The sequence below is a fragment of the Scomber japonicus genome, chromosome 11 (genome assembly GCF_027409825.1).
Source record: "Scomber japonicus isolate fScoJap1 chromosome 11, fScoJap1.pri, whole genome shotgun sequence".
Taxonomy (NCBI): Eukaryota; Metazoa; Chordata; class Actinopteri; order Scombriformes; family Scombridae; genus Scomber; species Scomber japonicus.
Genome location: NC_070588.1, coordinates 4,651,345 through 4,672,558, shown reverse-complemented (window position 1 = coordinate 4,672,558; position 21,214 = coordinate 4,651,345). Strand labels below are relative to the sequence as shown.

At 40.6% G+C, this 21,214-nt stretch overlaps 1 protein-coding gene across 1 annotated transcript in view; it reads left to right on the top strand.

Annotated features, from left to right (window-relative positions):
- Positions 1 to 21,214, top strand: part of clasp1a (cytoplasmic linker associated protein 1a) — a 127,720-nt gene that overhangs the window by 74,011 nt on the left and 32,495 nt on the right. Inside the window, exons 9-19 of the mRNA XM_053328199.1 lie at positions 8,385 to 8,525; positions 10,003 to 10,076; positions 10,516 to 10,608; positions 11,135 to 11,280; positions 13,139 to 13,274; positions 13,531 to 13,601; positions 14,334 to 14,393; positions 15,040 to 15,117; positions 15,925 to 16,092; positions 16,838 to 16,884; positions 18,250 to 18,420. Of these exons, the coding sequence (XP_053184174.1) occupies positions 8,385 to 8,525; positions 10,003 to 10,076; positions 10,516 to 10,608; positions 11,135 to 11,280; positions 13,139 to 13,274; positions 13,531 to 13,601; positions 14,334 to 14,393; positions 15,040 to 15,117; positions 15,925 to 16,092; positions 16,838 to 16,884; positions 18,250 to 18,420 (1,185 nt within the window). The remainder of the gene's footprint in view (positions 1 to 8,384; positions 8,526 to 10,002; positions 10,077 to 10,515; positions 10,609 to 11,134; positions 11,281 to 13,138; positions 13,275 to 13,530; positions 13,602 to 14,333; positions 14,394 to 15,039; positions 15,118 to 15,924; positions 16,093 to 16,837; positions 16,885 to 18,249; positions 18,421 to 21,214) is intronic.

Sequence of the window (21,214 nt, the reverse complement as noted above, 5' to 3'; positions counted from 1 at the left end):
ATGTGTAGTTACGTATTTTGTCCATTCATCACAAACACATCAATTACATTTACTAAATAATGGCAGCAAAGTGCTTTATGTTGCAGCTGTAGTCCATCATAAAGGCTAATAATATCAAAAAGACTGAACTAGTCTGGTGAAGATACCCAGTGATACAACATAATGAAAGTAAATCAATAACAATATTTACAAATTGAAATTATTACAGTATATTAGAGTCATTTTAACCCTTATACCTCACTAAGGACATTTTTGGCTTTTCATTTTTTACTTTCTTGATATTTTTGGTCTGTGTTCATCACTTATAATCTGTCTGTAATTCACTGGATACAAAAAAGTGTGACATCAATATTCTAAGGGACAAATATGTCCCCATTAAAACCAATTAGAAGTACATTTTTTGATCCCTCTGTCAAAATATGACTCTTTCATGCATTCATTCATTCTGGGCTGTCGATTTAGAGCCCTGGCTTCAAAATGATTTTTTTTTTTCAGGGTTTTTCCCACACCAAATAACACCATTTAGTTGTATTTTGCCTGTGGGAGAATATATTGCAGTGTTCCCCAGTTCTGCTCGTCCTGTAATATGAAGCACAGCAGACTAGTGAAAAATGTGATTGCATCCAAAATGACCTGGATGTGTTGGTATAGGTGTCAGAGTTTGGTGTGTATTGTAAGTGTGTGTCTTAAGTGTGTGTGTGTGTGTGTGTGTGTGTGTGTGAAAAATAAACATACAGGGCCTTAAAAATACTATTTTTTCGAGGCATTTAATTATGAGTTTGTCTGATTTGTTTATTTGCGTAATTAAATTAAATGTTAAGCCTTGCTAAAATACATTTTTAAAAAGAGCTCAGTCAACTTTCAGCAGACAAGTGAAGCCTGTTAATTATTGTTTCCAGTCTGTATCTTAGTATATTGAGGTTGTCATAGGATCCTTTTTCCCCCCTGAGAGGATGTCGACTATCATTTTCTGCTCTCTGTCATCTTTATCTTTTCCTGCTCCCTCATTCATTCAGCGAGCCACTTCCTGTGTCCTGATGTGTGTCTGCTTGTTTTACACACTAACAGGAAAGCCAAGGAAGCATCTCATATACTGTGTATATATATTAAAGCCATTCATTTGACAGTCATTCATATATACATGCAGAGCAGTTATCAAGTATTAACCCTCATCGTCCTCCCGGGTCAAATTGACCCTTCCTTCCTTCCTTCCTTCTGTCCTTCCTTCCCTCCCTCCTTCTTTCCTTCCCTCCTTCCTTCTTCCTCCTTTGCTTCCACCTTTCCTTCCTTCCCCCTTTCTTTCCTTCCTCCCTCCTTTCCTTCCTTCCTTCCTTCCTTCCTTCATTACCTCCTCCTTTCCTTCCTTCTTTCTCCCTTCCTTCCTTCATTACCTCCTCCTTTCCTTCCTTCTTTCTCCCTTCCTTCCTTCCTCCCTTCTTTCTTTCCTCCCTCCTTTCCTTCCTTCTTTCTCCCTTCCTTCCTTCCACCTTTCTTTCCTTCCTTCCTCCCTTCTTTCCTTCAGTCTTCCTCCCTTCCTTCCTTGGAGGGTTAAAGGCAGCGGTGATGTCAGCAGGCCTGTAGGATCACTGCTCTTTTCATCTTTAAAAAAACACCTGCTTTAGTATTCAGCAGCAAAGTGTGTGTGTGTGTGTGTGTGTGTGTGTTTACATGTGTGTGTGTTTGACTCATAGCATGTAGCATGTAGCTCTAATTGCTCCCCTGACATACACATTAATCAGCGCTGACGAGCTAACGGCTCAACTCTGACAGCTGTAATCAATACTTGTGTTCAAGCTATTAGCCTCCATGTGAAAAGTGGCGGTAAAGCAGCATGAGTCATCCTTTATTTATCTCATAGTGTGTCTTAATGAAACAGGTGATGCTTTCCAGAGAGTCAGCATTTAAGTCTGGTGGTTTCTGGTAAATGGAGTCATTTGGGAATCGACTCCTGTAGAGTAGTGACTGTGTGTTAAATAAAAATCCTTATAGTCCCTCCTTTCCGTCCTCCTTCCTTCCTTCCTTCCTTCCTTCCTTCTTCCTTCCTTCCTTCCTTCCTTCCTTCCTTCCTCCCTTCCTTCTTCCTTCCTCCCTCCCTCCTTTCCTTCCTTCTTCCTTCCTCCCTCCTTTCCTTCCTTCTTCCTTCTTCCTTCCTTCCTTCCTTCTTCCGTCCTTCCTTCCTTCCTTCCTTCCTTCCTTCCTCCCTTCCTTCTTCCTTCCTTCCTTCTTCCTTCCTCCCTCCCTCCTTTCCTTCCTTCTTCCTTCCTTCCTTCCTTCCTTCCTTCCTTCCTCCCTTCCTTCTTCCTTCCTCCCTCCCTCCTTTCCTTCCTTCCTCCCTCCTTTCCTTCCTTCTTCCTCCCTTCCTTCCTCCCTCCCTCCCTCCTTTCCTTCCTTCTTCCTCCCTTCCTTCCTTGACTCGAGGACAACAGGAGGGTTAATGATCCTTTTTCCTTAATTCAACTTTAATAAATAAATATATCCTTCTGGTTTCTGTTTTGTTTTAGGAGGAAAAACTATAGTTGATTTCATTCTAGAGAGTATGTGTATGCTCGTGAGGCCAGCCTGCTTTTACATCGGCCTCTGATTTCATTACAGAACCACTGGCGGCAGTTTTGCAGTTTGACCTTTAAAGGTGAAAATGTAATGCGTCGATGTATTTGTCCTGCCAACACTTTCAGCTCGCAGCTAGTTTGAAGCCTTTGCTTTAATTGTTGCTGTTGTGCAAAACCTTTACTAAGACTGAACCTCTAGATCACATTATTATCATTCTCAAGGCTCTTTTTTTAACCTTCCTGTCGTCCTCCCGGGTCAAAATTACCCTGTCTGTTTTTACTGATCCTTCTTTCCTCCCTTCCTTCTCTCTTTCTTTCCTTCCTCCCTCCTTTCCCTCCTCCTTCCTCCCTTCCTTCCTTCCTTCCTTCCTTCCTTCCTTCCTTCCTTCCTTCCTTCCTTCCTTCCTTCATTCCTTCCTCCCTTTGTTCTTTCCTTCCTCTCTCTTTCCTTCCTTCTCTCCTTCCTCCCTCCTTTCCTCCTTCCTCCCTCCCTTCCTTCCTTCCTTCCTTCCTTCTCTCTTTCTTTCCTTCCTCCCTCCTTTCCTTCTTTCTCTTCGTTCCTTCCTCCCTCCGTCCTTTCCGTCCTTCTTCATCCCTTCCTCCCTTCTTTCCTTCCTTCCTTCCTTCTTCCCCTCCTCCCTTCCTTCCTCCCTCCCTCCTTTCCTTCCTTCTTCCTCCTTCCTTCCTTGACTCGAGGACAACAGGAGGGTTAATGAACTATAGCTTGATCCTTTTTCTTAATTCAACTTTAATATATATATATGATATAGTTTTTTTGGTATGTTTTATTATTTGTAGTGATTTATAATGATTTAATTCCCAGTCATTTTATACAATAAATATAGTTAAACTGTAAAATATCTTATGTTTAATAACCACATTGAAATAAAAGTGCTTTTTATGTACTGTGTATATGTGTATATAATACTATCAGCCCCTAATATTGCCCCCAAAAATCCAGTACCAACACCAGTATTGATATAACCAACGATACTTAATAATGGAAACACAGATTCTAAGTTACTTCAAAAATATCAGTCCTGTAGTTTCTTATTACTTTTCAGCTGACAGATGTGCTGATATTGATTTAACTGCAGTAAACTGATATTATCTGATATATTAAAAATTCAGCTTTAACCATCAGTCAGCTTTTAGCACCGACAGTGAGAAGCCTTTTCACACCTACAGCACCACACCAACACAGGTTTTCACTCACTCACATTACTTGATTATGGGCGTCTTCTCAATGCCTGTGTGTGTATAATACTGTGCTTGATTGAAAGCCTCCTCTTTTACTTTTATTGCATCTTTTAAATCAGGACAGTTTAAATTGATTCGATCACCGACTGTGTGCTGGCAAAAGACCAAAAATCCACCCGGTGAAATTTACTCGTGAAGGGAGGACAGGAAATAATGTAGGTAGAGTTAAAAACAACAACAACAGTCCAAAAAATTGTGGATTATCTACCTTTTATTAAACCTCAGTCTCTGATCTCACACTCATACAAGTCAAACAGCATCAGTATTATTTTGTTGTGCAGTTAACCCTCCTGTTGTCCTCGAGTCAAGGAAGGAAGGGAGGAAGAAGGAAGGAAAGGAGGAAGGAAGGGAGGAAGGAGGACGGGAAAGGAGGGAGGGAGGGAGGAAGGAAGACGGAAAGGAGGTAGGGAGGGAGGAAGGAAGGAAGGGAGGAAGTAGGACGGAAAGGAGGGAGGAAGGAAGGAAGAAAGAAGGAAAGGAAGGAGGAAGGAGAGAAGGAAGGAAAAGAGAGGAAGGAAAGAAGGAAGGGAGGAAGGAGGACGGAAAGCAGGGAGGGAGGGAGGAAGGGAGGAAGGAGGACGGAAAGGAGGGAGGAAGGAAGAAAGAAGGAAGGAAAGGAGGGAGGAAGGAGAGAAGGAAGGAAAGAGAGGAAGGAAAGAATGAAGGAAGGGAGGGAGGAAGGAATGGAGAAAGAAGGAAAGGAGGGAGGAAGGAGAGAAAGAGAGAAGGAGGGAGGAAAGAAGGAACAGTAAAAACAGACGGGGTCAATTTGAACCAGGAGGACGACAGGAAGGTTAAATAAACAAGAATACAAAGCAATCAGTATATGCTACATGAGAGTTGAATGCCTCCACCTGTTTCACATTGAAATGAATGGGAAGTAAGGAGACGGTGAATCCTGCAGGTGTTGAATGAAGCTGCAGGTTTAATCAGGTTGTTACATTAGAATCATTGAACAGCTTTCAGTGCTTTCAGAGAGCATACAGGACTTGTTGGATTGAGCCCCTCTGAACCTCGTGATGTCTCTGTTTTTATTATCCTGTGCTGTGCATGACTCTGTCGCTACACATGCTGTTTTGTTTATGTGCTGCGTAAATCCATCAATTCACGTCGGCACAAGTGTCATCTGATGTTTTTTTTGTGTGCTGGACAGAAAGCACAGAAATGGAGTCAGAGCCAGAACCAGCTGGCTCAGAGCTGCAGTGTGCCAGCTCACCCGTCACCAGCGTTATTAGTACACAGAGTTTAGAAACTAAAGCTCTGCTCAGCTACAACCCAATGAGAGATCTAAGCAGCACCCATGGGTGTTGATGAGCTGTAATTCATGTAGCTTAAACCTGCTTTTCTGAGGGTTCATTTTATAGTTTTTAGTCCTGATAGTGCAAAACTGTGTCGATTTATTCTTTCATTCAAACAGCCGCCTGAGTAAATATTTTTATATTGTATTTTAGCTTATTTTACTTTGTGCTATTTTATATTATTTAAAAATGATTACTATTTTTATTTCCTTTGTAACATTCATCAATTGATTACATTTTTTATTTTTATTTTTATTGATTTAATTATTTCAATTTTTTCAATTGTTTAAACCCTTTTAATGTAAAGTTGAGATATTTCCAAATAGTGGACAACTTTGTGGATTTATTCTTTCATTCAAACAGCCACCTGATTTAATTTTTATATTCTATTTTAGCTACTTTTACTATGTACTATTTTATATTATTTTGAAGTTAGAAGTATTTTTATTTTCCATGTGTTTTAAAATGTATTAATGAATTTATTATTTTATTTTTTATTTTTATTTTTTGTTTTATTGTCTTTTTAAAACACATTGCTTTATTCTCCTTTTAGACTCTTTAAGTTTATTTATTTATTTCAAACATGTTCAACAAAATAAAATATATAGGCAGTGAAACATAAAATAAAAATGACAGCAAACAGTAGATAAATAACAAAATAATAACTAATAATTCAATGTTTGAAAAGGTGTAGTAGTATTTATTTAATATTATGAGGAAGTAATTCTAGATATTATTATTATAGATGTTATTGCTTTTATTATTGGTGATAGATGAGTGAGCGTTCTCTGTAAACACACACACAAAAAAAAGGTGATCTCACACCAATAGACCCCTCCCTCTCCTCACCACAAGAGTCCCTACACACCGAGCGTGTCATTATGGCGCCGAGACACACACACACACACACACACATGGACACACACACACTGATAGGGAGGCTTAAGGGCTGGTTAGTCTGGCACTTTGTCAGAGAGCAGCGTGCTACACAGGCATACACAGAGCACACACACACATACAAACAGAGCACACACACACACACATATTCAGAGCACACACACACACACGCACACACACACCCCCCCTGTGGAGCGAGATGCCCGTCGTAACAGAGCGAGCGTGTTAGAGGGTGCAGCAGAGACATGCTGAGGAAGCTGGTGTGCAAGAAAATCTGCGCTCGTAAGAAAGAAACCTTTTAAATCTCTCCTTTTCTCTCCATCGCTTCTTTTCACTTTCAGCTTTGACGGCATTTTCATCCTCCTCTCCTCTCGTCTACCCCTCTGTGTGTGTGTGTGTGTGTGTGTGTGTGTGTGTGTGTGTGTGTGATTGATCTATCTATCATCCTTTCTCTTCCCTCTCTCCACCCTTTCCACCGGTCAACCTGTTGCCTTTCATCTCCATCTTTCCCTTTGTTTTTGTTTGCCTCTCTCTCTCTCTCTCTCTCTCTCTCTCTCTCTCTCTCTCTCCCTCTCCCTCTCCCTCTCTCTCTCTCTCTCTCTCTCTCTCTCTCTCTCTCTCTCTCTCTCTCTCTCTCTCTCTCCCTCTCCCTCTCCCTCTCCCTCTCCCTCTCCTCTCCCTCTCCCTCTCTCTCTCTCTCTCTCTCTCTCTCTCTCTCTCTCTCTCTCTCTCTCTCTCTCCCTCCATCTCTCTCTCTCTCTCTCTCTCTCTGTGTGATAGATGCAGTGTCATGGTGATGATCTTTGCAGCGGGGACATTTAGGGAGCTTTGTTCTGTGTGTGTGTGTGTTTATGTGTGTGTGTGTTTATATGTGTGTAAGCCTGATTGTTGTTCTGTGATTGTGTGAAAACAAAAGTGTGTGTGTGTGTGTGTGTGTGTGTGTGTGTGTGGCAGGTAGACTTCAATTCATATGGAGAGAATGAGGTCAAATACAGTTTTACAGTAAATTAAATCGATCTACTAAAAAAACCTTCTTACTTTCTCACATCCTCCCTTCAGTACTTCCTCATGTCTTTCTTCCTTCCTTCCTTCCTTTCTCCTTTCCTTGCTTCCTACCTTCTTGCCTCTTTCCATCCATGACTACTTCCTTATTTATGTCCTTATTTCTTTCCATACATACATACATACTTCCTTCCTTCCTTCCTTCTTTCCTTCCTTCCTTCCTTCCTTCTTCTTTCCTTGCTTCCTACCTTCCTGCATGCTTCATTTCCTTCACTACTTCTTTCTTTATTTCCTTATTTCTTTCCATCCATCCATACTTCCTTCCTTCTTTATTTCCTTATTTCCTTCCATCCATACTTCCTTCCTTCCTCACCTACCCTCTAGTAAATTACCGTTTATTTCCTTCCTTCCTTCCTTCCTTCCTTCTTTCCTTTCCTCATGTATTTCCTTCCTGACTCCTATCCTTACTTCGTCCCTTCCTGGCTACTTCACTTCCTTTACTACGTCTTTACTTATTTCCTTATTTATTTCCATCCATATTTCTTCCTTCCTTCCTTCCTTGCTTCCTTCCTTCCTCACTTACCTCCTAGTAAATTGCCTTTTCATTTTAATAATGTGTGTGTATGTGTGTGGTTTATCCTCATATTACATATACATTCATGGTTAGCTATAGTATTAACTGTTGACCTCAAATGATCTTTGCTGCAAACGTTCTCGTTGTTGTTAGCGATGGCGGCTCAGCTGACAACAAACCGCCCAGCGCCGTCATATCTGCCCCCCCGCCTCCGGCTAATCCCTCGTGTGAATGGTCACGTTGGGCAGGTGACAGGGGGCCATGTATGCATGCCCGGCTGCCAAACCAGATTAAAGTCAGATGGATGGATAAATAAACACTGAACGGCTTCACACACACACACACACACACACACACACACACAAACACACACACACACACACACACACACACACACACACACACACAAACACACACACACACACACACACAAACACACACACACACACACACACACACACAGAGAGAGGACCTGACAGGCTGACTGAGTGAGTGAGCTGCACTCTCGCCCCCCGAGGCAGGCCGAGGTCACACAGAGCAGAAATGACTCAGGTCACAGTGATGAGAAGAGAGGGATGATTCATTTCACGACAAAAGAAGAAGAACATTATTGTGTGAAAGATACTGACCTTTGAGGCTAGCCATGAGCGATCAATTATTTATTGATCCTTACTGGAAATATAGCTCACGCTCATCTAGCCATCAACTGAATAATAATAATATGCCACTGTTCTGAGTTTAAATAATTGAAATCTTGTTAAAAATGTTTAAAATGTTTTCTTTTTCTTCCTTTTTGTGTTGCAGATAAGAACTTTGAAGATGAGGACTCTGTGGATGGAGGCCGGTCCTCCTCGTCCTCGTCCTCTAAAGCTCCCCCTAGTGGCAGGAGGACTGTAATGAGCTCTGTGAGAAGACCAAGCTCAGCCAACACAGTGAAGATCACAGGTGAGGGATGAAAGTAAAAGCCATAATAATAATAACTAACCCTTACATACTGTTCAGGTTCACCATTGACCCACCCATTGACATTTAACGGCTGTAAAAACACCCCAAATGTCTTTTATTTTGAAATTTGACGACTTAAAGTGGCCCAAAATGCACATATCGATTGTTGTTTTAGTGAAATGAATAGTTAATAGTTTTAATAAGATAGTAGTTATGAGGATTTCTTTTTATGATGTAGCAGTGAAGACTGATGGCTCCAATGGTTATACAATAAACCCCACACTTCCAGAAAGTTCTGCTTACTTTCTTTCAATATAAAATAACATTTCCATCATTATTGCTATGTTATATTTTCATGTCTACCAAAAAGAGACATAAAATGATTAAAAAGAGACTTAAATTGACTAAAGAAACCTAAATGCTTCCAGAAAGAGATGGAAAAACGACTAAAATCAACCCACAGTTAGTTTGAGTAACAGCTGCCATCTAGTTACCATAGTAACTATGAGATGGAGTGACTAAAGAGACTCAAAACTACCAAAAAGAGACATTTCAATCATTATGTCTATGTTATATTTTCGTGTCTGAGGTAAAATAGGACATGATATTGTGTGATAGGAGCTGTTTAGTGGTGTAAAAGCTAAAAAATACACTCTCTCTGCTCTCTGAGACATGAATCAAGGTTTAATCACACATTTATTGATCAGTCAGATCGAATATTGATGCTTTCTAAACACATCTGTGGTTCAACATTTGGTATAGACACTCTTTATGAGGAGATTCTTAGACAGACAGCTTTCATTACTGTGATTAATATCGTCTTGTAGTGTCTAAACACAGCATGTGCTCGAGTGATATTAAAAACATATGAAGAGCTATTGCCGTCCTGCAGCTGAGATCATTATTATAATACTAATAATAATAATCTTTATTTATAGAGCACTTCTCTAAATTGACAAATCATGAAGTCATTAGATTTGATTGATTACACCAATTACACCAATTTCAGTAATGTAAGAAAATTCTCTCTTCCCTTTTAACCTTCCTGATGTCCTCAGGTCAAGGAAGGTAGGAAGGAAGGAAAGGAAAGGAAAGGAAAGGAAAGGAAAGGGAGAAAGAAGGAAGGAGGGAGGGAGGGAGGATGGAAGGGAGGAAGGGAGGGAAGGAAAGGAAGAGAGAGGGAGGGAGGAAGGACAGATGTAAGGAAGGAAGGGAGGATAGAAGGGAGGGAGGAAAGGAAAGAAGGAAGGTAGAAAGGGAGGAAAGAGAGAGGAAGGACAGATGGAAGGAAGGGAGGGAGGGAGGAAAGGAAGGAAGGAAGAATCAAAACAGACGGGGTCAATTTGACCCGGGAGGATGACAGGAAGGTTAAAGGAGAAAAAAAAAGTACCAACCTGACTTTTCTTATGCAGGTTGTTTCAGGTTGACTTCAGTTATCTTAAAGTTTAAAACACCTTGTGCTTTTTATTTTCTGAAGGTAAAGAAGCCGCGGCCGGAGCTGTAGATGAAGAGGATTTCATCAAAGCCTTTGAAGACGTGCCCACAATCCAGGTATTTCAAACCCAGTCAATGTCAGAACACCTTTTTAATCTGGCTTTCAATTCAACTTTATTTTATCTATTTATGTGTCTTTTATTTTATGTTTTATACTGTTTTTACTACTTGGACTATGCTGTTTATTCTATTTTCCTGATTGTTTTTCACCTGTTTATGTCTACTTTTGCTTCATTCATATTATTTTATTTTCCTCTTATCTTTCTTTTCCTTTTAATACCCCAACCTCACATTTATGGTTTATTTAATTATGTTTATTAATCTTTGACTGTCTTTTATTTTTATGGGTATTCTTCCTTCCTTCCTTATATACTTACTTCTTGTCTTCCTCTAACGTTGCATTACTGATGATGGTGATGATGATGGTGATGATGATGATGGTGATGATGATGGTGATGATGATGATGATGATGAAGGTATCTCTGCTGTGTTACAGATCTACTCTAATAGAGAGTTTGAGGACCAGATGTCAAAGACCAGAGAAGTTCTGTCTGATGATAAACATGACTGGGAGCACCGAGTGGTAGCAGTAAGTCACACACACACACACACACACACACACACACACACACATGTGCAAACACACACAGAAACACACACACACAGAAACACGCACAGACAGAAAACACACATACACACATGCGCACAAACACACACACGCAGACACACACACAGACACACATACACACTGACACACACTGACACACACACAGACGCACACACATGCACAGACATTCACATGCGCACAGAGACACACAGAAACACGCACACACGCAGACACACACACGTAGACACAGACACACTCAAATACACAAATGTACAGACACACACACACAGAAACACGCACAGACTGAAAACACACATGCACACACGCGCACAAACACACACACGCAGACACATACACAGACACAAAGACACGCAGAGACACAGACACACACATAGACACACACATGCACAGACACTCACATGCACACAGAGACACGCACACACAAACACGCAGACACACACACACACACACACACACACACATATCTCACTCTCGTCTCCTCCTCCAGCTGAAGAAGGTGCGTTCCCTCCTGCTAGCCGGAGCTACAGAGTATGAAGGTTTTCCTCAGCAGCTGCGGCTCCTCGAGGCTCCGCTCAAGACTTCAGCTAAAGACCTGCGATCCCAGGTGGTCCGAGAGGCCTGCATCACACTGGGGTAAGGTCCTGAGATAAAGGGGGGGGGGGGTTATGAGAGGCCTGCATTACACTGGGGTAAGGTCCTGAGATAAAGGGGGGGGGGGGGGTTTGACATCATCTATCCTAACAAGTTAAGTGATTAATAGATTAATAGAATAATCATAACATGGAACATTGTCCTTAATTATAAAGTGAAGCTGTAACAGAGACGACTTCTCTCCTTCCTGCTTCACTGAATGTTTCCCAAAAATAACTTCCTTTGTTTGGTAGGTTTTTGTAAATATGGAGAAAATGAGGTCAAATAAAAATTCGGAGAAACATAAAATTGGTCCTTAATGCCTTTTTCCTTCCTTCTTCCCACCCTCACTTATTTCCTTTCATACTTTCTCACATCCTCCCTTCCTTACTTCCTCATGTCCTTCCTTCCTTCCTCGTTTCCTTCCTTCCTTCCTTCCTTCCTTCCTTACTTACTTACTTACTTCCTCACTTATTACTTACTTTCTTGCTTCCTGCTTTCCTGTCTGCCTTCCTTCCTTCCTTCCTTCCTTCCTTCTTTCCTTCCTTCCTTCCTTCCTTCCTTCCTTCCTTCCTTCCTTCCTACCTCACCTCCCCTTTAGTAAATAGGTAGTTGTTTGTTTTGTCTTTATCAGCCTTCAATCAGTTTTCATGGATTGATAACCGCTGAGATACTCTTTGATTGGCAGCAGTGATATGAACTCAGAAATCTGTAACTGATTAATTACTGTTATCTCATTAGTCTTAAAAATATTTTCTTTCCACATACTTAAGCTAATGAAAATGAGTAGTAGTCGGGTATGAAATGAGCAGCACGCTCTCCACCCAAAATAACATCCGTCATCCTAGTTTTAATAAAACCCTGATGAGGTGGAACAGAGCGGAGATGCACTGAAAGAGCAGCAGGTTGATGAATAGATCCTCTCATCTCCTGGAATGTCACTGCTGCTGTTTTCTTCAGGTTTTTAAACTATTTTATTTTATTTTATTTTTTTAGACACATGTATTGATTTTTGAGTGTTAGATGTTTCCTCTGGTCTTGTTTCCTTCCCTTCATTTTAAAAGCAGCGATATAGAGACACTTCAACTACTGTCTTAATCACCTGATTCACTCTTTCACCTGATCTGGAGGAAGTAAAAACACATTTGTGACATAAGTGTTGCAGCAGCTGCCTCAGTCATCAGTTGGGCTCGACTAATACTTATTACTTACCTTACTTCCTCCCTTCCTGCCTACTTCACTTCCTTTACTACATCTTTATTTATTTCCTTATTTATTACCATCCATATTCCTTCCTTCCTTCCTTCCTTCTTTCCTTCCTTTCTTCCTTCCTTCCTTCCTTCCTTCATGAACTGCTTAAATGTGTTTATAAAACACTTGATATGATATGCAATCAGACTGTATAATTGCATATAACACAAGACATGCAATTATACTGTTTAATAATAAATGTTATTGTATAAAATGACTGAAACTGTAAACTTTACTTATATTAGACTTGAATTGATAGGAGGGGACAAATACATAATAATACATAAAATAAGGCCTAAATATTAATAATTGTAAATTAGTATAAATGTAAAAACCCACAGAACAAGAAGCAGAAAAACAACAAAAACACATGAATATATATATTTGATTTTGATTAAGAAAAGGGATAAATATATATATGAAATGTTGCCTATATAATTCTTATACAAATATTGGTGCATATCTGATAACATATACACCGATATATCTGTGATAGGTCAATATAGGCCAATAATATCAGCTGACCAACATATCAGTCGGAAACTAGTCTTTTGGGGTTATTTTTGTTGTTTTTTACACCATGTCGTCCTCCTCTCCTCCTTCCTGCCAGATATTTGTCGTCACTGCTGGGTAACAAGTTCGACCACGGGGCGGAGAGCGTCATGCCCACACTGCTGAACCTCGTGCCCAACAGTGCCAAAGTCATGGCCACGTCTGGAGTGGCAACCATCCGCCTCATCCTCAGGGTGAGTAGGGACAGTAGGGACAGTAGAGACAGTAGAGACAGTAGAGACAGTAGAGGCAATAGAGACAGTAGAGGCAGTAGAGACAGTACAGACAGTAGAGGCAGTGATTTCACTCTTATATTAAGTTTTTAATTCATAGTTTGTATTCAACAGTTCCAGTTAAGTTGTTTTTATCTATATACCTTTTTTTTTATTGGACTATATTAGGGTTATCATGTGAGAATAATACCAATATGTGTTTGTTTCCGTCCTGCAGCATACACACTACCCTCGTCTCATCCCCATCATCACCAGTAACTGCACGTCCAAATCAGTAGCAGTCAGACGGTAAGAGGAACTTTTATTATTGCTACTTGGAAATGTAAAAAAGCTAAATAATTTATCTTAGTTTTTATATTTTAACCCTCCTGTTGTTCTTCCGGGTCAAGTTGACCCCATCTCTTCTGACTGTTCCTTCTTTCCTTTCTTCCTCCCTCTTTCTTTCATTTTTCCTTTGTTCTTCCCCTCCTTCCCTCTTTCTTTTCTCCCTCACTTCCATCCTTCTCTCCTTACTTCCTTCCTCTTTTCCTCCTTCCTTCCTTCTTTCCTTCCTCATTCCTTCCCTCCGTGTTTCCTCCCTTCCTCCCTTCCTTCCTTCCTTCCTTCCTTCCCTCCTTCCTTCCTTCTTTCCTTCCTTCCCTCCTTCCTTCCTTCCTTCCTCTTTTCCTCCCTTCCTTCTTTCCTTCCTTCCGTCCCTCCTTCCTCCCTTCCTTCCTTCCTTCCTTCCTTCCTTCCTTCCTTCCTTCCTTCCTTCCTTCCTTCGTGACCTGAGGACAACAGGAGGGTTAAAATCTAGCCTGTGTATACTGTGTGTAGTGTACAGTATAAACACATTTAAACCTATTTTATATTTACTTTTTATTAGTTATTAGAAGCAATAGTATCAATCATCATACATCATACTATACATTTGTGTCACATTTAATATTTTTATTGATTAAAATGTGTGTGTTTTCTTTTTATAGATGTAGTTTTTGTTCTTATTTAAGTGTTTAAGTTGAGCTTTGTTCCCTTTTCTAGACGCTGTTATGAGTTTCTAGACCTCATGCTACAAGAGTGGCACACTAATACACTGGAAAGGTGAGCAAAAATATCTTATTTATTACCATATGATGCTTATCATACAGATGTTTATTTTTTATTTTTTTTATTTTGATCTTTCATATATCTACATGGCTGGAATGACAATAAAAATCGTTGATCGTTGATCCCTAAAAATCCTCCAAAACCACCAAAACACATGACAAGTGTGTCTCAAATGAATAATGTGTGACTGTATAATGTGTGTGTTTAGACTTTCCTCCTCTCTCTCTCTCACACACACACACACACACACACACACACACTCACACACACGGTGGCATTTAAGTTTGCTAACATTTGAGGTAGCTGTGCGTTTGGCTGCCACTGCCGAGGCCCATTAAACATGATGAGTCCTGAGAGACGTGTCATCATCAGGAGCCCCTGCGATACGGCCGACGTTACCACCACCCCTCATTTCTGTAACCATGACAACCGCAGCAGAGAGTTTAAAAAGCGTGCGGGGAACCTTGCGGGCAGCCACATTTCCCTGTGGACCAGTAGAGGAATGAAACTAGAAGAGATAGAAGCACTTCGGGAGTTTTCTGTATTAGAGGATTTAAAATTGAGGTTTAAAGGTGTAGAAGTTATTCATCCATCCTTTCTTTTTGTTTTTCGTCCTCACCATGTTCCCTTATTACCCCAGACACGTGGCTGTTCTGACTGAAACCATCAAGAAAGGCATACACGATGCAGACTCAGAGGCCAGATCCATCGCAAGAAAGTAAGTCTTTAACCTTCCTGTCGTCTGTTTTGACTGTTCCTTCTTTCCTCCTTTCCTTCCTTCCATCTGTCCTTCCTTCTTCTCTCCTTCTCTCTATCTTTCCTTCCTCTCTCTTTCCTCCCTTCCTTCTTTCCTTCCTCCATCCCTCTTTCTTCTTTCCTTCTGTCCTTCCTTCTTTCCTTTCCTTCCTTCCTTCCTTCCTTCCTTCCTTCCTTCCTTCCTTCTTCCTCCCTTCCCCCTTTCTTCCTTCCTTCTGTCCTTCCTTCTTTCCTTCCCTCCTACCTTCCTTCCTTCTTTCCTCCGTCCTTCCTTCCTTTCCTTCCGCCCTTCCTCCTTTCCTCCCTTCCTCCCTTCCTCCCTCCTTACCTTCCTTCTTTCCTTTCCTTTCCTTTCCTTTCCTCAGTCCTTTCCTTCCTCCCTCCCTCTTTTCCTTCCTTCTTCCTCCTTTCCTTCCTTCTTCCTCCCTTCCCCCGTTCTTCCTTCCTTCTGTCCTTCCTTCCTCCCTCCCTGCTTCTTTCCTTCCCTCCTACCATCCTTCCTTCATCCCTTCCTTCTTCCTCCCTTCCCCTTTCTTCCTTCCCTCTGTCCTTCCTTCCTCCCTCCCTGTTTCTTTCCTTCCCTCCTACTATCCTTCCTTCCTTCCTTCATCCCTTCCTTCTTTCCTCCGTCCTTCCTGCCTTCATCCCTTTCTTCCTTGACTCGAGAACAACAGGAGAGTTAAACTTTTTTAGCATTTTTTTTTTACCCCCAGCTAAGTTCATCTTCATCTCATCCTTTGCTTTTCCCTCTTTTTCCCCCCACCTATAGGTGCTATTGGAGTTTCCATGGTCACTACAGTCGGGAGGCAGAGCATCTCTTCCAGGCGCTGGAGTCCACCTATCAGAAAGCTCTCCAGTCTCACCTGAAGAGTTCAGACAGCATCGTGTCTCTACCGCAGTCTGACCGCTCCTCTTCCTCTTCCCAGGAGAGTCTTAAGTAAGTCACAAAGTTTCCTTACCTTTTCATCTTCCCCCTCTTCCTCTCTAGGGGTTTTCTCTCTTTCCTCTCATTCCAAACCTCTGTTATATGTTTGTCTTTGCTGTCCGTGCTACTCTAAAGCTTTTCCACATTTGTATTTGTTGTTAATTAATTGGCTTAAACCACTAATGCGCCGGTCTAATTGAATCTGATTATAAAAAACATTAGTGATTGTTGTCAGGTGATCACTCTCACATGAAGCCACACACACACACACACACACACACACACACACACACACACACAGACAGACTTGGATCGATCGCCATCGTTTACCCCGTTTATAGATTCACTTTGGAGCATGTCGGATAATGACCTCATGCTATATGCATCAGGGCTGCAGCTGTGTGTGTGTGTGTGTGTGTGTGTCTGTGTCTGTGTCTGTGTCTGTGTGTGTGTGTCTGTTTAGCTGATCTTTCCTTTTAAGGATGTTTTTGGTCTTTTGGTCTTTCTCACAGGAGTTAAAACCTAGATATGCTAGTTTAGCCATTTGTTTTATTGTTACTCAGAGTTTCCTCCAGTAAAGCACATTTAAAAAATAAGAGCAATGGTCATTTAAATAATATACAGTACTATAAGAATAAACTATATTAATTCTTAGAATTATTATTACAAAGCAAAACACTAAGTGTCAGGTGTTTTCAGATGCTCATTGTGTCAGTATGTGATGTTCAAACACTGTTGCTGTTCTCTTGTTTTTCAGTCGTCCGCTGTCTGTGAAGAGCGTCCTCGGAGGAAGCATGACAAGGAGTAAGTCACTTCCTGCGTCTCTTTCTTTTAATTTGTTTTCCCAGAAGTGATGAGCATTGAGTTTAGAAGAAGTATGGTGATGTAGTATTTCATCTACTCTGCTAATGCTGCCTTGATTAAAAGCTTTTATTCCTACTGTCCTCAACAGCATGAATCTGTAGCTCACTGATGAAGACAAGATTAGTTACAGCACAGCAATAAAAGACACAATCTAAATGGGAAGGAAGTGTTTAAAAGGAATAAATACAACAAAATAAGAAATAATGGGATTTAAAAGCCACTATAATACATTATAATAGATGAATTGTGCATTGTGGGAATAGCTGTGAATGTGCAGCAGTAGCGACACAGAGCAGGCTTTTTGTTGATTCACTTAAAACATTGATTGAAGAATTAATTAAAGGGTTGATAGACTATTTAATGCATGTAAAGCATCATCACTGCTCAACAGAAGAAATAACATTGCAGCACACACAAGTAAACATCTGCAATTGTGTGGAAAAGTAAAAATGAATTCATAATCTTGAGTCACTATGAGAGTATTAACTACACATGCAACGAGACAGTACACTTAAAACAAGAATAAATCATATAATCAAAAAATGTACATATGATTGAATACGTGTTGATCAGGCGGGGAGTTCTGGTCCTCTGAAATGAAGCCAACACGGAAGTAACTTAGAGCTGCATTCTATCAAAAGGCCACCAGGTGGCGACCGTCTCTATACAAGTCAATGGAGAATTCACCAACTTCTCACTTGATTTCTAACTTCAGTAAACGTTTTCAAAATGTGTTTATGGTCTCAATCGCTAGTTTAAAGCCTTCTTCAATGCAGTATGATGTTCATTTGGGACATTTTGGCCTCCCTGATTTTATATGTGACGATAAAGCAGGGTATGCATTAGGGCGTGGCTACGTCCTGATTGACAGGTTGATTGCCCAATGTCCTTGAGATCCAGCCCTCGCAACCATAGCAACCTCCCCGCTCCGCCCATGGCCCCGCCTCATGCCCATATAAGTAGAATCCGTGTTTTTATTTTTCCCAGTATGCACCTGAAATTTTCAAGATGGCGCTGCCTAGATTCGAAACTATTGGCTTCTGAGCAGCAGTCCACAAACCAATGGGTGACGTCATGGATGTTACGTCCATTTCTTTTATACAGTCTATGGTGCTGATACAGTCTGCAGCCAAAAACCACCAAAAAAACGATAAACAATCCCCACAACTGTCCCATCATCATCCCTCCCCTCCAGAAATTAAACGTACAAAATGGTCATTATTATTATTCTTATTCTTATTATTGTTTATAAAGTTCATAAGATGGTTTAGTTTGAGTATTAACGTCTCATCTCTGTTGTTTCAGGTAAGCTGGTGAGCGCCAGGGTTTCCAGCACGCCCGGTTCCCTCCAGCGTTCCCGTAGCGACATCGACGTCAACGCCGCCTCCAGCGCTAAGTCACGTCTGTCCACCGTCCCCGCCTCCTCGCCGTTCAGCTCCGCCGCCGCTCTTCCTCCAGGATCCTACGCCTCATTAGGTAATCCATCAAGTCATCTCGCTCTACCTAACACCTCTAACCTCCTCCACTCTGAACCCTTCGCTCCTCTTGTTTTATCTTTCTTCTCACAATGTTCAGATGATTTATTTGGGTCACGATTAATGCGAGTAGCTGCAAATAGAAGATAAGATAAGATAAGATAATCCTCTATTAGTCCCACAATGAAGAAAACAAGAGCACAGTGGCTCATATAATAATAATAAAAAGCTTTTTGGAGTCTGTGTTATAATGTATAGGTGGTCTATTGATCATTAGGGTTAGGGTGTTTTATCTCTAGCATGTGGCCTATGATTTTAAATATGGTATTTATTGATTGAGTGACATTAATTATGCCTTTAATTGTGCTGTTTATCAATAATACATCCTGAATGATCAAATGACATCATCTAATATCATTTGGAGGTAGACATGTAGTCACTTAATCTACTAGTTTTTTAACTGTGGGCTTTTATGGATATGTTTCCTCTCTGATATTTTTCTAATCCTTTAAATCTTATTCTTATATATTATCTGACAGGTGACTCTTATTTGTCACTGACCCACTAACAGGAAGTATGTGATTTGAGACGCAACATCACTCTAAACACTGATGTTAAATTTGAAAAAAGGAGCAAGCTACATTTTTTTACTTTAGCAAAGCTCAGTTAACAAAGTCTTTTCTCACTCTGGTGTTTAATCTTTAAAAAGTCTGCCGTCATCGTCATGGTGAAGTATTAAAACATTTTCTCTCCTGTAGTCGCTGGCTTTTTATGAGCCTGACTGGGATTATTAACGACCCTCTGAGCTTGTCATTAGACTGATCTGTCAGTGGGAACTGTTTAAAATCCACTTCTGACTAATCGATTTGAGGTTGAGCAAAAAAAATCTTTTTTTAAAGAATGTTTTCACTAATGTTTTAAGCCAATGGGGAGCGTTTAAGCCACCCCTCCCCTCCGATTTACTGTCATTTTTTGGCCATTTACAAACTTCTCTCCTCCACTTGTTCTCCTCCAGTGAGTCTCCACGGCTCAATAATGCCTACGACTAATAATGATGATGACCCCCCCCCCTTCTACCCCCCTCCACACTCCTCTACTTTGCTTTACCCATTCACTCCTGTTCCTGCTTAAATTGCTACTAATGTCTTCCTCTATACCTCTCCTCTCCTCCACTCGCTGCTGCACCGCCTTTCTTAAATGCCCAAAAAGATGGCACCCCTGGTAAAAGTGATGGTAAGACTTGTGTATGTGTGTGTGTGTCTCTCTTTCTCTCTCTCTTTGTACGTGTGTGTGTGTGTGTGCAAGAAAAGCGAAGGAGTGCAAGTATGTCTTCTTTTGTCAGTTGTCACGGGCTACTCGTTTTACATCTTTTTTTCTCTTTCTTCATCTGTGCCCCTCTTTTCTTCTCTTTACCCCCCTCCCCAAAGTGGTCGTCGGTTATGTGGATCTCTGCATGGACTGTCTGCATGGACTTCCTCCTTTGACTGTAACCTTGACAACCACAGCCATCTACACTGTCGATCAAATCTGACGTCATATTTTTCGTGCCTTTTTAGGATTGTGTTTTAGTTGATAGAGAAGATTTCTGTCTCTACTTTCATGTTTGGTTTCTTTCTTGTTTGTAGAAGTGCTTTTATTTGTTTAAAATTGTACTCAAGTAAAATTAAAAGAAAAAAATCTCATGCAATAAACTGAAAAAAGAATAGAGGTGTATTAAATGTTTAACTATGAGGCTCAGTGAATAAGAAACTGCAGGGAGTGCAACCAGCTCTAGATGGCGCTGTTGTTGCTGTTGGAATTAGATTTTGATCTGATTGGCCTGTGCATATGATTGTCTAGTTCAAGGCAGGGAGGGTTTTTTTTTCTAGCTCTCGATATTTGTCGATCATTTTAGAGCACATATAAATAATTGACTCAGTAATGGATAAATGTTCTTTAATCCAGGGGTGTCAAACTCATTTTAGTTTAAGAGCCTCATACAGCCCACTTCCATCTCCAGGGGTCCGGACCAGTAAAACCTCTGCATAATAACCTATAAATAATATATATAATATGTAATATAACTTTACTTTAATAAACATGAACAGCCTGAGATGTCTAAAGAAAAATGAGTTGTAATTTCAACTTCAATTTCAACTAGGTCTCAGTCTTTTTCAGATTATTTTGCACAGAGGCTGCAACATTTTGCATGTTCATTATATATGAATGTCATTTTTATTTGCAAAGTAATCCAGTGGGTTGGATTAGACCTCTTGGCCTGTTTGACACCCCTGATTTAAGCAATACCAAAGTAAATGACATACCTGCTTAATTACAGTCACATGAGTACTTGTAATTACTTACTTCCACCTTATGGATGCCAAATTCGACATCATATCCAAAATGTGTGCTCTCCTTTGCAATGCAGAATATTTTCAGACTGGTTTCATTAAACTCACATGTCAAGTTCCTGTTATCTTAAACATAAAATCAGCAGGTTATCAGTTTTTCAACAATCCTAATGGTGTTTTTTACTGGAGGGAAACAGGTAGGGTCAGTCAAAGTAAATAGAAGATCAGATGTCTTGTGGACGATTATGTTAAATCTTTATGAGCTAGTCGTCAAACATACTGTACAGAGCACAGTGCTCAAGGAGACTTATTTTTAGCTCGCTGTGTCATTTTTCTGTTATCTCGGGCTATTCTCAGGGTGTTATGTAACCGTCTAAACACTAGATGTTCTAGCCGAGATGTGAAATTGGCTTTTGACCGCCAACTTATCACAGAATCATCACCGTCTGCTCACTTTTCATATTT